The sequence below is a fragment of the Chinchilla lanigera genome, unplaced genomic scaffold (assembly GCF_000276665.1).
Source record: "Chinchilla lanigera isolate Chin_1 unplaced genomic scaffold, ChiLan1.0 scaffold00123, whole genome shotgun sequence".
NCBI lineage: Eukaryota > Metazoa > Chordata > Mammalia > Rodentia > Chinchillidae > Chinchilla > Chinchilla lanigera.
Genome location: NW_004955524.1, coordinates 1225778 through 1245548, shown reverse-complemented (window position 1 = coordinate 1245548; position 19771 = coordinate 1225778). Strand labels below are relative to the sequence as shown.

The 19771-nt window shown below is 63.6% G+C and overlaps 2 protein-coding genes across 5 annotated transcripts in view; one reads left to right on the top strand and one right to left on the bottom strand.

Moving 5' to 3' along the window:
- The first annotated feature begins 22 nt into the window (after positions 1-22).
- Positions 23-10412, top strand: LOC102026345 (chromosome unknown open reading frame, human C19orf44). 4 transcript variants are annotated; one of them, XM_005409497.2, is made up of 8 exons: positions 23-229; positions 1953-2730; positions 3925-4234; positions 5754-5827; positions 6109-6571; positions 7044-7124; positions 8229-8395; positions 10031-10412. In XM_005409497.2, exons 1-8 carry the CDS (start codon positions 159-161, stop codon positions 10097-10099), a joined length of 2013 nt encoding a protein of 670 aa, XP_005409554.1. In that variant the 5' UTR covers positions 23-158; the 3' UTR covers positions 10100-10412. The 4 variants fall into 4 exon arrangements, with proteins under 4 accessions (XP_005409554.1, XP_005409553.1, XP_005409556.1 ...); XM_005409496.2 differs by having other exon boundaries at positions 3922-4234; XM_005409498.2 differs by lacking the exon at positions 23-229 and adding an exon at positions 237-928 and having other exon boundaries at positions 3922-4234.
- Cherp (calcium homeostasis endoplasmic reticulum protein) overlaps positions 10357-19771 on the bottom strand; it is a gene marked incomplete in the record, with an annotated part of 10495 nt that continues 1080 nt past the window's right edge. The window contains 16 exon segments of the mRNA XM_013507227.1: positions 10357-10831; positions 10923-11108; positions 11191-11285; positions 11509-11625; positions 11703-11846; positions 11931-12017; positions 12224-12357; positions 12724-12962; positions 13397-13832; positions 14099-14274; positions 15714-15966; positions 16076-16165; positions 16282-16426; positions 17492-17643; positions 17718-17855; positions 18187-18371. Coding sequence (XP_013362681.1) covers positions 10791-10831; positions 10923-11108; positions 11191-11285; positions 11509-11625; positions 11703-11846; positions 11931-12017; positions 12224-12357; positions 12724-12962; positions 13397-13832; positions 14099-14274; positions 15714-15966; positions 16076-16165; positions 16282-16426; positions 17492-17643; positions 17718-17855; positions 18187-18371 — 2618 coding nt within the window.

Sequence of the window (19771 nt, the reverse complement as noted above, 5' to 3'; positions counted from 1 at the left end):
CGAAACTACAAGTCCCGTGATGCCTCGCGATTATGACCGGAGGGACCATTGGCTTCCTGAGCTGGGGCACGCCTGGAGCGCCCGAACTACTACTCCCATGATGCACCGAGATTGTTACCTGAGGCGCCATTGGTCCCCCGGTGCTCGGACAGCGGAAGATGCAGTGGCGGCCTCCCCCACGGTTGCCCGGGCAACAGGACCCAGAGTACTGGGCTGCGATCCACTCCGGGTAGGGCAGCACTGGAGGAGGACCGGGCCGGGCGGGTGCGGGCCCGAGATGGGCTGCGGGAGGGCGCCTCGCGCCTCAGTTTCCCTATCCGGGGCGCCCTGCCTGGTGGTCTGGTGCGGGTTGCTTCGGGGAAGGGGAGAAGAGCCGGACACAGCGTGGGGCGCCGTGTTTGGTTTCCTTCGTTTGCGTTTAACGTCTTCTTTTGTTTGCCCTACTCTCCGCTCTCTCGTAAGCGTAGGTGCCGGTATTCCGGGTGAACTTACAAAGTTGAGCCTGGTTCCGCAGCCGTGGAACTTTCCCGCCCGCGCAGGGGTGAATGAGGCTGTCCCCGCGTCCCTTGCTCCCCGCGCTGTCTACAGTCGCCCTTACACACGCACGCACACACGCGCACACACGTTTTACTTTTTTATCTTTGAAGTCGTTTTTGCGGCACTGGGGGTTGAACCCAGGGCCTTTGCACTGAGCTACATTCCCAGCCCCCTTTTTAAAATTGTTTTCAGACCGGGTCTCACTGAGTTGGTAAATTCCTGAGCTCAAATGCCTCGGCCTTCCAGAGTGCTGGGGTGACAGGCCTTGGCCACCAGTCCGGGCCAAAGTCTTTGTCGCACTCTCAAACCTTCCTAGAGGACACAACAGGTTGATCCTCTTTCTTCAAACACATGGACACTCCCTGAATATGAGGAGAAGGGGCCCAGGCGGGTAGGTCAGGGGTGAGACTGCCCCTGCCGTTGCCTCCTCCCCCTCAGAGCACAGCGGGGGCCCTAGGGGCCGTTAGATCAGAGGTTGAGGGCATCCAGGGACACCCAGATAAGGCACAGTCCTGTCTCAGGGCCCCGGGGGTGAGGGCCAGAGAGGGGGACAGTGCAGGCCACGGTAGTGTCGCAGGCCCTCACCAACTCCTCATCCCTTCGAGGGTCACAGATTCAGGGGACCTGTGAGCGGAGGGGCAAGAAGAGAGGTAAAAAGGATCAAGATGCCATAGTTCGCCGCCCGGCTCCCCTCGCGGAGTGTACTTCTGTAATGTTCTGCTTTTATGAGCAGTGCGTGCAGCAGAGTGGTCACATTCCTCGAGGGCAGTCGGCACACGGACAGGACACGGCTTCATTCTCATTACTTCCCCCCGTGACTGTGATTGCTGCACGCCGCAGACATGTACTAATAAAACAAAACATTGAAAAAGGTTTATAGAGGTTTCAAAAGATTACAACAATTTTGATTTTTTGGGTCTTTTTTGAGACAGGGTCTCACTATGCAGTTCAGGCTGGCCTTGAGCTCACTTTGTAGCCCAGACTGGCCTCAAACTTACAAGGATCCTCCTGCCTCAGCCTCCTGAGTGCTGGGATTATAGGTGTGTGCTACCACACCCCGCTTTTCAACAATTTTAAAAGATGAACAAGGCTGGGCAAGTGTGGTGCTATGTGCCTGTAATCCCAGTACTTGGGAAGCTGAGGCAGGAGGATCTGGAATTCAAGTCCAGCCTGGGTTACACAGTTTGAGGATGGCTTGGACTTCTTGGCGAGACCCTATCTTGAAAAACCAAAACAAAGCAAAAAGTAGGCCCCACTCTCCAGCCCAACCAGAATGGATGGCAACTGGGGTTTTGCAGGGGACAGTGCCCGAGTGGGTTCCATGGTCGTTAGCTGATGGGGGTTGGGGGGGCCCCCAGGGTGCACACTTCCAGCCTTGGTTTTCCTTCCAATAAGCCCTCTTCCTTTGTCCCTAGGATGGCATCCATGAGGGAAACCAGCTTTCCCGGGCACAGGGTCTTTGACCTCAGTGCTGTCTCCTTAGATGAGCTGCAGATGGAGGACCTCGGACACCTGGCCTCCCACAGACACCCCACCCATGCGGCTCCCATGGCTGGCAGGTTCCTAAAGCGAGACCGAAGTGTGGGTGCAAAACACTTGGGCGCCACCGCACCTGGAGGGCAGGGAAGGGGGCCCCGGCTCAGCTCAGGCAGGTCCCCCACCAGCACCCTGGCCGGCAACACTCTGGCAGCCACGGGGTCGCAGGTCCGAGCCCATGCGGTGCTCAGGAAGGCGGCCCAGATGGAAAGCAAGACCCTGGGCCGGGCGAAGGCATGCTTGACGCGGGGTGACATGGAGTCTGACCCCAAGACCGTGAGTGAGCGTCCCCCCGAGAAGTCAGAGGACGTGGCCTGTGAGAGCACTGCCAGCCCCCTGGCCTTCCAGACTCGAGCCCTCGCAGCCTCTGAGGTTGAGAGCCCGGTGCCAGGTAGGGACGGCAGGAGGTTCCTGAAGACAAAGGCACCAGCCGCGGAGGACAGGGTCCCACAGGTGCAGGTGCGGACACAGACGCAGAGGCCGAAAACTCCCTGGCAGAGTGAACCCGCTGGGAAGCTGAGCTCTTTGGACAGTGATGCGGAGGAGATGCACGCCGTGCTGGGGAGCCTGGCAGAGTTTTCCGGAGAAGAAACCTGCAGCCGTCTGGGGCTCCCCAGCGGGAAGGTCAGAGAGAGAGAGCCTGGGAGAACAGCCTCGGTAAGGTTTCCTCTGGTTTGTTTTTTTGAGACAGGGTCTCGCTTTGTAGCCCAGGCTGGCCCTGAACTCACAGCAATTCTCCTGCCTCAACCTCCCAAGTGCTGGGATTACAGGTGTGCACCACCATGCCCAGGTGGATTCTGTTTTAATGTTAAACTTTTCAGCAGTCATGTTCTCTAAGGCCTCAACTTTCCAGGTGCTTGTTTTGTGATGAACTGGCAAGCTTTTCAAATCATTCACTCTGCTTTTATATCTGTGTATCTATCTGTCCACCTATTTATTTAGAATTGTTTTGCAGCAGGGTAACACTGTGTATTTCAGGCTGGTTTTTAGCTCACAGTGATCCTCCTGCTTGAGCCTCTCCAGTGCTGAAATCACAAGGCATGCACCACTGTGCCCAGCTTAGCTCTGCTTTTTTCTACTGATTCTCACAATAGTTCTGGCTAAAAGCAGCCAGCAGTACCCATGCCACAACCTGAGCACTGAGGTGCCTGAAAATTTTCTCTACTGGATTAATTAGTCCACCGTGTTTAAATTCATCCTCATGCAAAGTCTTAGGACAGGCAAAATGTGGACGACACACATGGCCTCTAGTCTGTCCAACTGCCAATGTAATCCTCCTTCCCGTCTGAAACCTCCTGAGCCTGGCCTTTACTGTCCACATTCCTGTCAGCATTCTGATCTTCTGAGCTTGACCAGAATCTCCTGTCAAGCTCGACGTGAGGCATTCTAGGGCTGCTTCTCCAGGCAGCATCTCCAAACCTTCCCACATGCTGCATGTAGGTAATTCCAAAGGCTTCTCAGCTGTGTGGTCAGGTTACTTGTCTCAGCTGTAACCTACTCCTAGTACAAGTTTTTGTATCAGCCAGCTTTTCCATTTTGGGGACAAAACACCTGACACCCACAGCTTACAGGAGGAGAGGTTTATTTGGCTCGCGTTTTCCAGACGGTTCAGTCCACGGTCCGCTGGCTCCAAGGCAGAAGCAGGCGCGGCAGAGGGCGTGAGTGCAGGAAGGGTGCTCACCCTGTGGTAGGCAAGAAGCAGAGAGGAAGAGCTGGGGGCAAGAATTCAGCCCCCCACACCTACATCCAGGCTCTGCCTCCGAACTTGGGACTCTTGGGCAGCATTCCATCCCACAGAACTCAGTTGTGATGAATTTGATCACTTCTCCTTTTTTGTTTCCACTGAAGCAGGAGCAGACCCGGACTCCGCAGATCCGTCCCGGTGTGAAGCCTCCATGGACACGGAGCCCGCCAGCCTCAGGGTCTGCACACAGGGCCCTCCAGGGTGCCCGCACACACGTGCACTCCCCACAGGCCTGCGTTTCCAGGGGCCCCGCCTCCTGCACGGCGTCACTTTCCGTCTCAGGCACCTCAGCACAGCCAGTGTCCTCCACAGCGGTGCCCGGCCAGCTTTCCTCCTCCTCCAGAAGGAGTGCAGCAGGGGCGGGCGAGGACGCAGCCCCAGACACTGGCAACCAGGAGGACGATGACAGCCTGGACGGTAACGTGTTGTGTCTGGCAGGAGGGGCCAGGTGGTCGCTGTGACGCTTGCTAATGTGCTTTCTTTGTGGTACCGGCGCTCCAGGTGCTGGGGTATTGGCTGGGCGGGAGGCCGCATACCTGTGATGCCCTCCTGGGAAGGCTGAGGCAGGAGGATCACAAATTGAGGCCACGTTGAGCAGTGTGGCGAGATTCTATCTCAGAGTAAAGACAGGGTGGGGCTGTGGCTCAGCGGCACGCACCTCCCTGACACGCACAGCCATGGGTTCCGTCACAGCCCGCAAACAGCAGTGAGAACACACTGGCTGGGCACGCGGGTGCGGACCTGTGCCTCCGGCACCCTGGAAGGCTGGGGCTGGACGAGAGCAAGTTTGAACGCAGGGCGCCGGCTGCCTTCGTGGCGGCGACAGAGGGACCGGAAGGCGGCTCCCAGCGGAGAGGAGAGTGCAGCAAATGACACAGCCGGGCTGGGAAGGCGGAGTGGGCCTGGGAGCCAGCACCTGGGAGGCTGAGGCGGGAGCACCGCAAGCTCAGTCCCAGCCCAGGCAGATCAGCTGTGGGCCACTTAGCAAGACCCTGCCTCAGAGTAGTACAGCATACAAAAGGGCCGGGCTGCAGCTCGTGCAGATGCTCCGGGGGCCGTCCCGGCCGCTGGCTGTGTGGGCTCAGGGTACAGGCGGTGTCGCTGGCTGAGCCTTGAGCTCGGTCTGCAGGTGGCCGCCTTCCTGCCGTGTCCCCACGAAGTGAAGCGAGCCAGTGTCCTGGTCGCGTGCCCTCGGAAGGACACCGGTCCCACCTCAGGGCGCCTGCCCGCTTTCACAGCCCCAGTTACCATCCCACGGCCTCTGAGGGACAGCTGGGGCTTCCGGAGAGGTTTCTGAGGGGCACAGACGCCCGGCCGTCACCTCTGCCGGGACCTCGCGGCCCCAGGCACGGGCCCCACCTGCATGCGGGGGCAAGCTGGGTCTCGGGCCTCGAGGTGGGGACGCTGTGACCTGCACGTGGGGGCTCGGGGCTCTCACCGGGCTGGGTGCCTGCCAACCTGTGGGCAGCGCCCAGTGTCCCCGCCCGAGTGACACAGGCAGGCGACACCGAATCTTCTGCCTCCGGTCGCCGGGCACAGGACTGCGGGGCTGGGGCCGATGACGAGAGCAAGGCCCGCGCGGGGTCCGCAGAGCTGTGTGCGCTACTTCACTTTAGACGAGGCCTCGCCACGTAGCCCCGGCCGACCCCAAACGGGAGATCTCTCTGCCTCAGCTTCCCAAGTGCTGGGGGACAGGTGTGCGTCACCACGGCCAGCAAGAGGCCGTGTTTTGGGGGTGTTTTTGATGCGTGGAGTCCAACGTGCTGAGCACACGGACAGAGAGGCCCAGCCGTCCACACTGCCCTGCCCTGCCCGAGGTCCCCTGCCTCCCCACCGGGAGGACGCGGGCCGCCCGGGGAGGGCAGTGTGCGGCTTCGGTCTTTCTAACTGCGATGACAGCAGCATTCTCACCGGGAAATTCACTGTTCATTTACAGATTTTAGGGTCAATATTTTGTCGCTTGATGACCTGGCCCCGGCTGTCAGTGAGAACTCAGACTTGGGACAGAAAGTAAGTGCCACGGAGCGCCCCCCAAGTAGGTGTGCAAGGCCCGCTCTCAGCCTGAGCTGCACCCCCGCCCTTTCAGTTTTTATTTAATTTTTATTTCACCACGGGGTCTCTCGGAGTTACTGAACTGCCTGGGCTGGGATTTGAGCTTGTGATGCTCCCGCCTCAGCCTCCCAAGGGCTGGCTCCCAGGCCCACTCGGCCTTCCCAGCCTGGCTGTGTCATTTGCTGCACTCTCGTCTCCGCTGGGAGCCGCCTTCCTGTCCCTCTGTCGCCTCCACGTAGGCAGCCGGCGCCCAGGGAGAGGAGTCGTCAGACAGGAACCTCGTGGCCCAGGCGCCTGCTCCCGCTGGACTGGAAGCGCCGCGATGTCCTCAGCCTCGGAGCTCTGCATGCCAGGGTGCGGCCAGTCCTGGAGCTGGGGACAAGGGCGTCCCCACGGAGAGCGAGAGCGAGAGCGAGGTGTCCGAGCGCCTGGGCGACAGCGTGCGCAGCAGGCTGGGGTCCTTGGCCCTGGAGTCGAGCTCAGCGAGCACAGCGTACTCTGAGGACTTCGAGCCCACACCCAGCCCCTCCGAGGACGCCCCCGAGGGGATGCAGGAGACCGCGTCCTCCAGCACAGGGGCAGCGCTGCTCCCCAGGCCCCCCGCATCGAGGCAGCCGCGGGCCAGGCCCATGGCGAGGGTCACACTGAGGGACACGGCAGTGCAGACCCTGGACGTCGCCTCCGCCCGTCCGTGGGCAGAGGGTGAGTGTGGCTCAGGCCAAGGTGGCCGTGACGGTGCCTGCGAGTGGTCTGTGGGGCCCTGGGAGCAGTGTGGGCTTTCTTTTTTTTTCTTTTTGTCTTTTTGAGACAGGGTCTCGCAGTACAGTTCAGGCTGGCCTTGAGCTCACCTGGTCTGGCCATGTGTGGGACGGTGTGGCGCTGCAGGGAGCCCACCCTCTAGTGGCTCGCACGTCCATGAGGGGCCACAGGGTCCTATTCCCCGCCTGTGACCTGGGAAAGACATTCCCGCAAGGCGCTGTCCCAAAATACAACAGAAAGGGGTGGGACACAGCTCAGCACGAAGGCCCCAGGCCATCCCAGGTTCCTCAGAGCGCAAGGGAAATGCAGGCGGCCTGCAGTGTGCGTGCGGTGGAGGCGGCACGGACGCCCCACGAGGCCCGGTGGGTGTCGCTGCCCCATGTCCCACACTCACCCTCCCCTGTCCTCGGCACAGCGGACGGCGTGGCCCTGGGAGGCAGCTGCGTGGACCCGGCACCCATCGCCCCGCACGTGGTCAGTGCGGAAGCCATAGAAGGTACCAGCTCGCGCCTGCAGGGGTGGCCTGGTCCCTGCCCGGTCCACACACACACGCTGGCCGGGGAGACCTTGGCAGGGGCTGTCACAGGGGTTTGATGATGGGCCTTGTGTCCGTGCTACACAGCCGGAAGGGGCAGAGCAGCTCCCGGCTGGGGCTGGGGTCCATCTCCACGCTTCAGAGGGCGGAGAGGAGAAGAGGAGACAGACAGACAGAGTGAGAGAAATAAAGGAAATATGACCTGACTTCAAGGGCACTTGGGAGGCTGAGGCAGGAGGATTGCTAGGGGTTCGAGGCCTGGCTGGGCTGCCTCAGGAGTCCTGTCTCAAAACTCACCTAACAGTTTTCCACCTGACAAAATACTTTTATTTTGAGTGCTGTCTCAGGTCTTTTCATTTTGCACTTTTAGTTAAATGTCTCTCTTTTTGGTGTTCTGGGGTGGAACCCAGGGCCTTGAGCATGCTAGCCAAGCGCTGTGCCACTGAGCCACAGCATAAATTCTATTTTTAATTGCATTTTTTGGTTTGATTTTTTTTTTAGTTTTTTGAGACAGGTTCTCCCTTTATAATTCAGGCTGGCCTTGAACTATGTAGCTCAGGCTGGCCTCGAACTCATGGTGATCCTGCCTCAGCCTCCTGGGTGCTGGGATGACAGGTGTATGTCACCATGCCTGGCATGATTTTTAATCTTTATTCTGAATTTTATTTTAATATTTATTTATTTATTTGTGCTGTGTGGCTCGGTCTGACCTTGAACTCAGGACTATCCTGCCTCAGCTTTCTGAGCAATGAGATTATAGGCATATGCCACTGTCTTGCTTTCTTTCATTTTTTTGGTGCTGGAGATGGAACCTAGGGCCTGGCATGAGCCGAGTATGTGCTGTACCATTGAACCGTACCCCAGCCCTATTTTATTTTTAATTTAATTTTTTTCAAGAAATGTGTTTTTGGTCAAGTATAGTAGCGTGCATGGAGGCTGAGGCAGGAGGATCCCTTGACACCCCCCCCACAGGACCCTGCCTCTGATGTCTCTGGCTGTACCCGTTGTGCAGCGGCCCATGGTGGGGTCAGGGGCCTTGGGGCCGTGAGTGACGCTGGGGGGCAGCCCTGACAGCCCACAGCCCCGCCACGGTGGCCCTCGACGACCTGCTGAGGCAGCAGCTGCACCTGACGCAGCAGTTCATCCAGGCCAGCCGCCACCTGCACGTGTCGCTCCTGCGCTCGCTGGACGGGGACGCCTTCCACTACCACAGCCTGGAGGAGGCCAAGGAGGTGAGCGCACGGGCGGCTGCACCGCGGGGCTGCGCGGGGCGCCACCCGCTCCCCGCCCAGCTGCACCGTGTGAGGTCTGGGGCACGGCCTCCCCTAGGCGGGCTGTCCCCACCACGGCCCTCAGTGCCCCCGGTCCCTTGAGGTGTCCCCCTTACCTCTTCGCCCTCCAGAAACGTAGCTCTTGGTGGTGTCCACAGAATGTGTGCGCAGTACGCCAAGCCCTGCTCACGGTGTACCCAGCCCACGGCCCTCTGTAGCTTCAGCGCTGGGCACGGCCTCAGGCGCAGAGGTGCCCGCAGGAACCCGTCAGACCCGAGGCTCCGCTCTATTTCCCATCTTCTATGGAAATACTCCATCCCTGCTGCTCTAGTGGTTAGGATTCAGCGCTCTCTATGGAAATACTCCAGTGTGTGTTCCTGAAATGACCTTTTTTGAGACAGGGTCTTGCTGTATATTCTAGGCAGGTCTGAAACTATGTACCCATGGCTGGCCTCAAACTTACGGCAATTCTCCTGCCTCAGCCTCCCAAGTGCTGGGATGACAGGTGTGCACTACCACGTCCCGCGGAAAATTATTATTACTATTATTTTTTTATCTTTTTGAGACAGGGTCTCGCTATGCAGTTCAGGCTGACCCTGAGGTCACTTTGTAGCCCAAGCTGGTCTCAAACTCGCAAGGATCCTCCTGCGTCAGCCTCCCCAGTGCAGGATTATAGGTGTGCACCACCACACCTGGCCTTGGAAAATGACTTTGAAAGAATGGTCAACTCTCAGTATGGTAGCCACACCTATCATCCTAGCACTCTGGGAGGCTGAGGCAGGAGGATGGCAAGTTAGACCCTGTTGAGAACATAAGAGTAAGGGATATAACTTGCTGTCAAGGCCCCAGGTTCAATCCTCAGTATGGGGTGGGAGGAGTGGAAGTCATAATGTCAGTCTGGTATGACAGGAAATGCAGTGTGCAGATTTCTCCTCTCCTTGAAGCTGCACGTTACCCCCATTTAAAATTATTTTTAAGTGTTTCTCTGGTGGGGATGGAACCAAGGCCTTGCACACGCTGGGCACTGCGCCACCACGCACTGTGCACGTCAGGCCTCTGTGTTGCCACAGGGTCTCACGGGGCTTCAACTTGAGATCCTTCTGCCTCAGCCTTGAGTACCTGAAAGCACAGGTGCGCACCCCTGGCAGTTTGTTGACAGCAGGTGCTGGGGCTGGAGGGCAGGACGGCGTGCGAGCTCAGCACGCACGCTGCGCCCCCCACTGCCCGCCCAGCCTGCAGCCGGAGGCCCCACTGCTGTGCTGCCAGGTGGGAGCCTGAGGGAGGCCGCTGTCCGGCGCCTGCCCTGCCTCCTTAGTTCACCTGCCACTGCTGAGGACTACCACGCTGGCCCCGACAGCGGCCGCGGTGCTCTGGGCCTGGCTGGCCACCCCTGCAGGCTTGCAGCTTGCCTGGCAGCAATCACCTTGGCCAGTTACTAGGGGACGCAGTCTGCCCCTGCTGCTCATCCCTTCTGCTTGGCCGTGCGTGCTGGGGCCCCGGGCCTCTTGCTGAGCCCTGTCCCTGCCAGCCCTGCTGAGAATCCCTGTGACAGGACTTAGCACAGCCCCGGCAGTGATGGTGCCCCGTACCCTGCAGTACATCAGGCGCCACAGGCCCAGCCTGCTGAGCAGGGCGGATGCCGTGCCGGACGCAGAGGAGCCGTGAGCGCCAGGGCCCACCGTGGGACAGACATGGCCCTTTCCGGGGGCGCAGTCGAGGCCTTTCCATCTGTCCCGAGGTGTGAGCGACTCCGGGGCCATCACCTCGTGGCTGGGCGAGGAGACTGAGACCGGCGGCTCCAGGGACGGGCAGGGCAGCAAGGGCAGACCTCGGTGCGGCTCCGCCACGCAGGTGGCACGGCGGCCAGCGGGTGACAGCTGAGCACCAGGGCGACAGCCCGGGTCACACTCCTGAGGCCGGGCTTTAGAAAAGGGCTTTATTGGAAAGCAAAACAGTAAAATCCACCAAAAAGTGTGAACAGCATGTGTGTGTTTCGTCCTGGGTCAGACACACTCGAACGAGTCACAGCTACAGGAAACTACAACAAACCAAACACCACGCGGAGGTGGCGGTCGCAGTGGCGGGGAGCGCCGTGCCCCATACAAAAGAACTTCCCCAGGTGCCGCACAGACACGGCTGGGCGTGGAGGCTGCCTGGTGCCGGGTCCCCGCCTAGAGCGGTGCCTCCTCTTCCTCTCCCGAGACCAAGGGCGGTGTGGGGGGCAGCAGTGCGGCCCACTAAGGAACACAGGGCGCCGCGGGACCCAGGGACGCCGCCCGCCCCCACCCTGCCGCGCAGGCGGGGCGCTGCTCCTGTCCCCACGGGGCCGGCCATCACGTCCGTCGGGCCTCCTTGCCTAGTCCTCCTTCTCCTCCTTGCGTGCCCCGAACGTGGAGACTGCGGTGACAGATGGGCGCGGGGTGGGTCGGGCGTGGGGACAGGCCGGGCAATCACCACCCCCACCGCCCCAGCCCAGGCTGCTACCCACACTCGTCCCGGGCCTTCATGCGTGCGATGAACGAGTAGCTCTTGTTGCGCCGGTAGTTCTCGTAGGGGTCGTCCAGCGCCACGCCCACGCCCTTGTACTGGTCCCACTTGTCGCGCACGTCCCCCCCTTTTATGGGGTCCTGGATGCCCTGCTCCTTGGCGCCCAGGCCGCCGGAGCCGCTCCAGCCTGGGAGGGGCAGGGTCGGGGGCGGTGAGCGGCTGCACCGCACGCTGCGCTGCCCCGGCCCCGCCGCCCCTGGCCCACTCACCCATCTTGACCAGCATCTGGTGGCCCTTGTTCTCCTCCCCCAGCCGCGAGTCAGGCACGGCAGGCGCTGAGTTGGAGCCCAGACCCGCCGAGGAGCTACGGAAGGGTCGGCGAGGCTTAGGGGACCAAACCTGGGCGGTAGTGGGGGACAGGCCCGAGCCCCAGGCGCGGTGGCTTTGGGCTCTCACCTGCCTCCCCCTCAGCCCAACGAGCCCCTCCGGGTGCCCGGCGTCACAGCGCATGGGACAGGGCTCGTGCCCCCCGAGGACCAAGGGGCGCCCCGGGGCCTGCAGCCAGGGAGGGGGTGGGCGGCACTCACGGCGGCGTGGGGCTCCGGGACCGCGAGCGCTGCCTCCTTCCTGGGGAGTACGACTTGGACCTGGACCGAGACCGCGACCGCGAGCGGCTCCTGGAGGAGCGCGACCTGCTGCGGCTCCTGCAGAGACGGCCACAGGTTGGCCAGGGCATGGGGGGAGGGTGGGGGCCCGGCACTGGCGTGCACACGCTGCCTACCTGGACCTGGAGCGCGAGTAGGAGCGGGAGCAGGAGCGCGACCTGGAGCGTGAGTAGGAGCCCGACGACTTGGAGGACCTCGAGTTGGAGCGCGAGGAGGAGCGGCCGCGGCTCTTGGATCTGCTCCGGGACCTGGAGGGCCCGCTGTGCAGACAGCGCCGTGAGGGAGGCCGCCGCCGGCCCACTGCCCGTCCACCCGCCGGTCCACCAGCCGGCCCTGCCCCTCACCTGTTCCTCTTCTCCTGGCCCTTGCGCCGCCGCGCGCGCATCTTGGCTCGGAAAAACTCGTAAAGGCCATTCTGCTCCCAGCCTTCACTGCAAGACACGGTGCAGGTGACGTCCCTCTGCCAGGCCTGCACCCGCCCCAGCCCACACCAGTGTCGCCACAGGGCGTGGAGAGCAGGGGTGCCCTGCCGGCCCCACTTGCCCACACAGGGCGCTGAGCTGGTGCCGGAGCCCACGGGGTCGCCCCGCCTGCCGACCCCGGGGAGAGGCGCAGGGCTGGGCGGGCGGCTGCGCACCTGTTGCGGGGCCTGTCGTGCGAGGGCGGGCTGTAGAAGGCCTCCACGGCGGCCAGCAGCCGCTCGCTGGGTGGCATGGGGGGAGGGAGGCGGATGTCCTTGGGGTCCAGCGGCTTGTACTCATGATCTTCCAGCTGCGGGAGCCCGCTGTCATGCCGGGGCACTGTGCCCTGATGAGCCCACCCGTGCCCCGGCTGGCAGGACTGTGCAGCAGGAACTGTTCCCAGTTGGGGACACAGCGATTCTGGCAAGAAGCACTCGGGACGCCCGGCTCTGTGCCCTGCGCCTACGGCCTGAGCTGCCTTGGGCACCCCTCGCCCAGTCCAGGCCACCTGCCTTCCCACCCCTGCGCGCGACCCCCAGCCCAGCCATGCCGCATCCCCCACAGGCCTGGCTCGCGGGGCCTGAGCAACCCGCTAGCTAGCCAGCCGGGCCCCAGGGCTCGCGAACAACGTGCAGGGGCAGGAGTGGGCGGGGCCACAGGCGCACGAGGGCCTCACCTTCACGAGCGGGGCCATCAGCCCAGCAGGAAGGTCGAAGTAGGGCACGTTGGGCACCAGGCTGGGGTCGTCGTGGTTGATGTGGGGCGGGCCTTGGCGCCGCATGTGGGGGGGCTGCCCATTGAAGCCATGGGGGGGCGGGCCGAAGTCAGGGTGCTGGGGCCCGGCCCAGGGCGGGTGTTCGTTGATCCCAGGGTGAGGCATGCGATGGCCGGGGTGGTGGTGAGGGGGCCCCATCTCTGCCAGAGAGACACTCGTCTTAGCAACAAGCACCCGAAGAAGGGCTCAGAGACCGCACCCCAGGCCCAGCTCCAGAGCTCGCGTGAGACGGGTGGGCTGCGTGGGCGGGACGGGCTCGGGACCCTGCCTCTAGGGCCAGCCTCCCATGCGGCAGCTGTGCGCACCGCTCGCGCTGCAGGACGAGGCCCCGGCCGTCGGGAGGAGCTAAGCCTGCCTGTGAGGAGCTGCACCTGCACCCATGGCCTCAGGAGGGCCCAGAGCCGTCATCCAGCCTTGCATTTGACACCCGAGTCAGATTCTTCCTCATCAAGCTGCTAAGTTGCCCAGGCAGCCCCCAGCTCAAAGGCTTCCTGCCTCAGCCTCCCAACTTGCCTAGCGGGGTGTGTCCTATTCTGAGCCCCTCCCGTCAGACCGCGAGGGCCCAGGCGCGCACCGGCGGGGAAGTCGCCCTGCGGGTAGTCGAAGCGGTGTGGGTAGGGCGGCCGCTCGAAGGGGTGCCGCGGGGGGAAGTCGTCCTGCAGGAAGCGTGGCGGGAAGCGGTTGAAGCCGTGGGGGTGCGGCGGCTGGCTGAACTGCGGGTGCTGCTGGTGGGGCGGGAAGGGCCCTCGGAAGTGCGGTGGCCGCTGCATGCGGAAGGGCGGCTCGCGCTGCCCGGCGCCCCAGGGCGGCTGCTCGTGCTGGCCGCTCCAGGGGCCCTCGAACTGGCCGCTCCAGCTGGGGTCGGGCTGGCTGTTCCAGGGTGCGTCGCGCTGGCCGTTCCAGCCGGGGTCCCCGCGCTGCTCGCCCCACATGCCCTCGTGGCTGTTGTTCCAGGGCGGGCAGTGGGGCGGGCCGCCCTGGTGGTGCGGGTACGGGGGCTGCTCGGGTGGCTGCAAGGTGAGGCGTGGGGTCAGCCTGGCCCGCCCCCCGCTGTCTCCGGGCCCCCTGTGAGTGACCTCGGCCCTCATGGCCTTATCCCAGGGTCCCTAGTCTGGGCCCTACCAAGACTGAACTCAGTGACAGCAGACAACCCACCTCGCCATCACCTGTCACCCAGGGCCCAGGCGTCCCCACTGCCACGTTATTTTGACACCGGGATGAAACACAGGGCCTTCGCACACACCCCAGCTGTACCCCCACCCCGTTTCCAAAATACCTGCTGTTGGCCCCAGGGAGCGACAGGGTGCGGTTGGTCGAACCAAGGTGGCTTGTTGGGTGGGATCTGGTCGTGGGGCCCAGGGCCCCGGGGGCCGGTGGCTGCGGGATCCTGGACACCCCCTGTGGTGTCGTACTCCGAGGAGCCAGGCATCTGGATGGGCGGTTTGCTGTCGTCTGACCCCAGGGAAAGGGGGTCAGAGCCTGGGCGGCAGAGGAGCGACCCCCCACACCACCCAGCGCCGTGTGGGCTCCTGCTCCCACAGCGCCTCTGGCGCCCAACTCTGGGAACCAGAAAGCCACCTGCCTGCAGGGAGGGGACCGAGGGCCCCTGAGCCTGAGGACCACGCTGGTCTCCGAATGCTTCCCGGCACGTGTCGGCCCAGTCCTCCCACCCCCAACTCCAGTTTGCAGAATTTTTCCTGCCATTGAGGTCTAGTAAATTAACGAAAGGCTTTTCTAGTTAAAACCTCACAGCTAGAAAACAGGCAAGAAGGTCACAAGTTTGAGACCAGCTTGGGTCACATACCAGGTTCAAGGCCACCCTGGATTACCACGTAGTGACACTGTCTCAAAAACAGACAAAAACCACCAGAAGAGTTCAGTTCCCTCCGTTATTCTTTTTCTGGACAGCACTAGGCCTCCCTGTCCACACTGAATGTGTGCTGGTTACCAAACTGCACCTCTAGCTCTAACTGAGTACTGATTTTTCCAGACAGGGTCTCTCTGTGTTGACCCAGCCGGCCTTGAGCTCCTGGGCTCAAGGGATCTATCTGCCTCAGCCTCCCAAATCACTGCGCTATTAGCTGTGCCACCCCATGTGGCTCCTAGCCCATGCCCACTATCACATTAGATTTCACGTGCTGGACGTTCTCCTAATCCTGGGGCGGTCCTGCCCACTGTGATCTATTTCAGACCCAAGTTCCATACCCCTAAGCTAACACACAAGAGCCAGAGACTTCAGGCTTTTCAATTCCGGGATATTTGCAGAGATTTCGCTGAGTATCCCTAATCTATAAATCCAAAGTCAAAGGCTGTAAGGGTGTGTGATTCTCTTCAGTGCTTAAAACATCACAGATGGCAGCCTCTGGGAGGGGCATGCCCAGCCTGTACTTCGCTGGATTTCATCTTGAATTCTAGCACTCCCACACCTCCGAAATACAGGCATTCCAGCCCTGAGCCACACACCCAGCCCTAACTGCAGCTTTTTTTTTTCTCTTTTCTGAGACAGGGTCTCACGATGTCGTGCAGGCTGGCCTTGTACTCACTAGGTAGCTGAGGTTGGCCCCAAACTTGTGGTGATCCTTCGGCTTCAGCCTCCCGAGTGCAGGGACTCTAGGTGTACACCACAGCCGGACCTAACTGCAGTACTAGTCTTTGTGTCCACCCTGTTGACCGTGAGTTATTTCATCCCTGAACTCAAGTGGGCAGCTGTTCTAGCTCCGTCTTCTGGACACCACACAGGACAGAGCTGTGTCCCTAACTAGTCCCCTGGCCTGAGTGTGTGGAGGGGCAGAACTCAATAGGAGCGTGTGGTACGGGCAGGCCTGCCACGGGAAGGACGGAAAGAGGGAAGGAGGGCAGGCGGCTGCTCCCTAGGGCAGCGGCACTCCTACCAGGCTGGGTGGTGGGCGGGATGGCCGGGGTGGGCGCGGGCGCCGGGGGTGGTGCCGGTGGCGGTGGCGTGGCCTTGACCTCGGCCTCCAGCTGGGGCAGCTGGACTTGCGGCGGCTGCTGCTGCTGCTGCTGCTGCTGCTGCGCCAGGCTGCTGACAAACTCCTCGTGCTGCGTCTTCAGCGTCTGGAGCTGCTGCTGGAAGGCCAGCTGCACGGGCTGCACCACTGACGAGTACTCGCTGATGAGGGTGGCCTGGGGCAGGGGAGGCGGGCTCAGGACGTGCGCCTCCGGTGAGCTGCACGGGCCACTGTTGTGACAAAGTCACTGCCAGGGCCTGGCCGGATGCGTTGTGAGGACTCACCTGGTACTGGCCGAGGCCCAGGGCTGGGCTCTGCAACTGCTGAATGATGGAGTCGTCGAAGTAGCCGTTCTTCTCCCAGAGCTGCAGGAGCTGGGGGGGGGCGGGAGCAGCCAGAGGAGGAAGAGCAGGCGGTGTCAGGGCGAGGGCACAGCCCCAGCCCCAGCCCCAGCCCCAGCCCCGCCTGCCCCAGCCACCAGCCGCCGTACCCGGGCGATCTTCTGTTGCTTGTCCTCCTCCACAGCCAGGAAGCTGGTGCAGTAAATGGGCACCACCACCTTCTGCAGGGCGGCCAGCAGCTCCCGCGCCTGCTTGCGCTGGCTGTGAGGGAGAGACCTTCCGCGCGTCAGGGCCCTGGGGCGGGACCCGGCCACGCGCCCGTTACCATCGCGGCTCCGGCCACGGCGCCCTCTGCCTTCTCAGGACACAGACCCCACCCCAGCCCAGATGGTGCCTGGTCTGGGGGCCGGTGTGCCCCAGGCCTGGTGCCCCGGCAGGCGTGGAGTATGCCCCCCTCCCGGGGCAGCAGCGAAGGAGAGGGCAGGAAGCCGTGAGAGCCTCGGGGCGCAGGGCGTGAGAAGGCAGCTGCGACTCTGGGGCCCTGCGCTTCCCCAGTGCTCCGTCACCCGCTGAGCACAAAGCAGAAGCCGCCTGGGAGGGAGGGCCGGGCCCCGCTGTGGGCCCCCGAGCAGCATGCCAGGCACTCTGTACCAGGCCTAGCACAGCAGGGCCCAGCAGCGAGGCTCTGCGCCCTCCCCAGAAAGTCACAGCGCCTCCCAAGGCTGTGCGGGAAAGCAGCCCAGGCACGGCTGCGGCGCGAGAGCAGGGAGAGAGGGAGGGCAGCTGCTACAGGGCACCGTGTCCCTCCAAAGAGGGGTGACACGGGGCGCGCAGCGGGGAGCTGAGCCAGGCCTCACTGTGGTTCAAGACGGAGTCGGCAGGGTGGGGAACTGGGCCAGTGTCTCTGCTCCCTGGGGCCGCCATGCCACCAACTGGCTGTCCCCACCCAGAGCCAAGCTTGTGCAGGGCAGGGCAGCAGCTGTGACTGCAACGCGCTGGGGTCCCCAGGGCCCCAAGTCACCTCCCCACGCCTGGGCCTCTGTGTTACCCTGACCTCCACCCAGGGGTCACAGAGTTCACCCTGTCACAGCTGGGAAGGCAGGGATGAGCGTGGTGCAGGGACGGAGCGGGCAGGGCCTGCAGAGCCGCGGTGGGCCGGGCCGGCCCTGGGGGCCCCAGGAGGTCAGCGGCGGAGCGACAGGCCAAAGAGCGACATGCGGAGGGCAGAGGTGGCGCAGCGCCCAGGCCGACTCGCTGACCCGAGCTGCCCGGAGAGCTCACGGGACGGCGGCCCGCGGTGCGGGGGCAGGGCCCGGCCCGGCCCTCCCCACCCCCGGGCCAGGCCGCGGCTCCGCTCACCAGTGGTGCAGCACGTCATTGATGAGGTAGATGAGGTGCAGCCGCAGCTCGAAGTGCGCGCCATCCGCCGTGATGCGGTTGCGGAGGTGGCCGGCCATCAGCTCGCAGTGCGGCGGGGACTTGGCGTTGCTGAACATCCAGTTCTTCCCGGCCTGCAAGGGCAGCAGGGTGAGTGGGGCCCACCAGGCGGCTGTGCCCACGGGGCCCGGAGGAGCCAGGGCCTCACCGAGATGGCGTCCTTGGTGCACGTGTCGATGATGGGCTGCAACAGGTTGTCGAACTCACTCACGTCCAGCTGCGTCTCCTCCAGCAGCTTCTGCATCTGCTGCTCCACAGCGTGGGCCACAGCCGCCGTCACCTGCTCCTAGGGGTAGAGGGACCGCGGCACCGACGCTTGAGGAGGGCCTCAGTGTGCTCGCGGCTGGCGGAGGAGGACAAGGGCTCTCCTGCCCCGTGCCCACAGCCACCCAGCCACAGGCAGAGGACAGGGCCTGTGGGGGATTAGGGTCAGGGGCAGAGGGGAGGGCAGTGCTGACTGGGGTTCTCCCCAAGCCCCCAGATGACAGCCGAGATCACCCTGTCTCAAGAACACGGCAGGGACCCTGGGGTGGGCAGGGCCTTTCCGGCCAGGGCCAAAGGTGACAGAGGCTGAGGTGTGCCGAGGCCCTGCTCGCGCACGGCCCCCGGGCCCGTACCTGTCTGAGGGCCAGCAGATGCTGCTCCTGCTGCTGCAGGTTCCACTGGCTCTGCTGAATGAGCTCGTCCACTGATGGGGCGCCCTGGGCCGGAGGGACGGGCGCAGCAGGTGCCAAGGGGGGCTGCGGCAGTGGGGGCAGGGCGGTGGGAGGCTCCAGCTCAGGTGCCTGCTGCTTGCAGATGACTGGCGGGGAGGAAGGGCCCGTGAGGGTGTGGCAGAGCCCAGGGGCCCCTGCCCCATCCCACAGCACTGGCCGCCACCCCAGGGCCTGGGCCCGGCACCTCTCCCCGGAGCACGGACCCCAGGCTGTTCCCATCACAGAGCCCTCGGCGTGCACGCTGACCTCTCTCGCTGGGCCTCAGGCTCACCCGGCCACCCCGCTCCCTCAGCGTGCCCCCGCCCCAGCCTCCTGGGCAGCCGTCACCAACCTTCCGCTACCCTCCCCGCCCCCCCCACCGCCAGGTCCAGGGACACCCCGCACCCCTCGCCCCACAGCCAGGCTGTACCCTGGCACCCAGGCTCCGTCCGCTTGGCCCGTGGGGAGACTCCGCTGCACAGGCCGGGGTAGGGGGGGCAGGCGCGGGTTTGCACGTGGCCATGGACAGGAGGGTGGACTTGGGGAAAGGGCCTGGACATGCTGTGAGCATGCCGTACGCTGCAAGAGCCCTCCCGAGTGCCACAAGGGCAGCACGGCACCTGGTCAGCGCTCAGGACTGCAGGAGCCAAGGGCCCCCGGGCGCAGACCCCTGCCCTGGGAGCCCCTCCAGGGACAGGGACCCTGGAAGCGGTTCTCACACTCACTGCCTCAGTTTCTCGAGGGGTACTGTCCGCCTCCCAGCAGCACCTATACCCTGTCACTCAACCCCCTCGGCCTGGGTACCTCCTGCAGCCACTTCGCAGCCAGCCGGGATGCGGGGACCTTTCCTCACGCCCCACCCGAGGCCCCAAGAGCGGCCTCCCTCAGTCCAGAGGGCTGGACACATCCCACCTCCGCCGGCGCCACCTGTCCTCCCGTCCACTCCATGCTGGGACACCGGGCCTACGTCCTGAGCTCGCCTCTGCCCTCTGACCTAAAGGAACGTCCTGCGCCTGCCACTCCCAACCCGGTCCCAACCCCTCTGGACTCGCTGGGCTCCGAACACGCAGCCCCAGGCTCCGCACACCCACGGCACCTCCTCCCACCCCTCTCCAGGGCTGGCACAGCAACCTGTGCGCGGAGGAGCTGACCGTGGGGGTCGTCCTGAGCAGGGGCCCACCGCCCTCACGCTCTGCCGTTCCTGTGCCCGGCAGTCGGAACTGCCGCTCCGCGTCCGGGGACGGTCCCCGGCCGCAGGCAGCCCCACCACGCCAGACCGCAAACTGCAAGCCGCAGGCCCCCAGCCGGCCCTTCACCCTGGGGCTCGCAAAGGCTCCTTCCGGGCAGTCCGGAGCGGAAGAGCTGGCAGGACTGCGGCAGCTCGGCCTCCCGCAGGCCCACGGCCGTCACGGCTGCCCAAGGCCCTGGCTAGCTGCTAGCTTCCGCGGGGCCGGCGCGGCAGCCCCCGGGTCCTCCGCGCGCCTCCTGCCCCGGCTCCAGCTGGCCC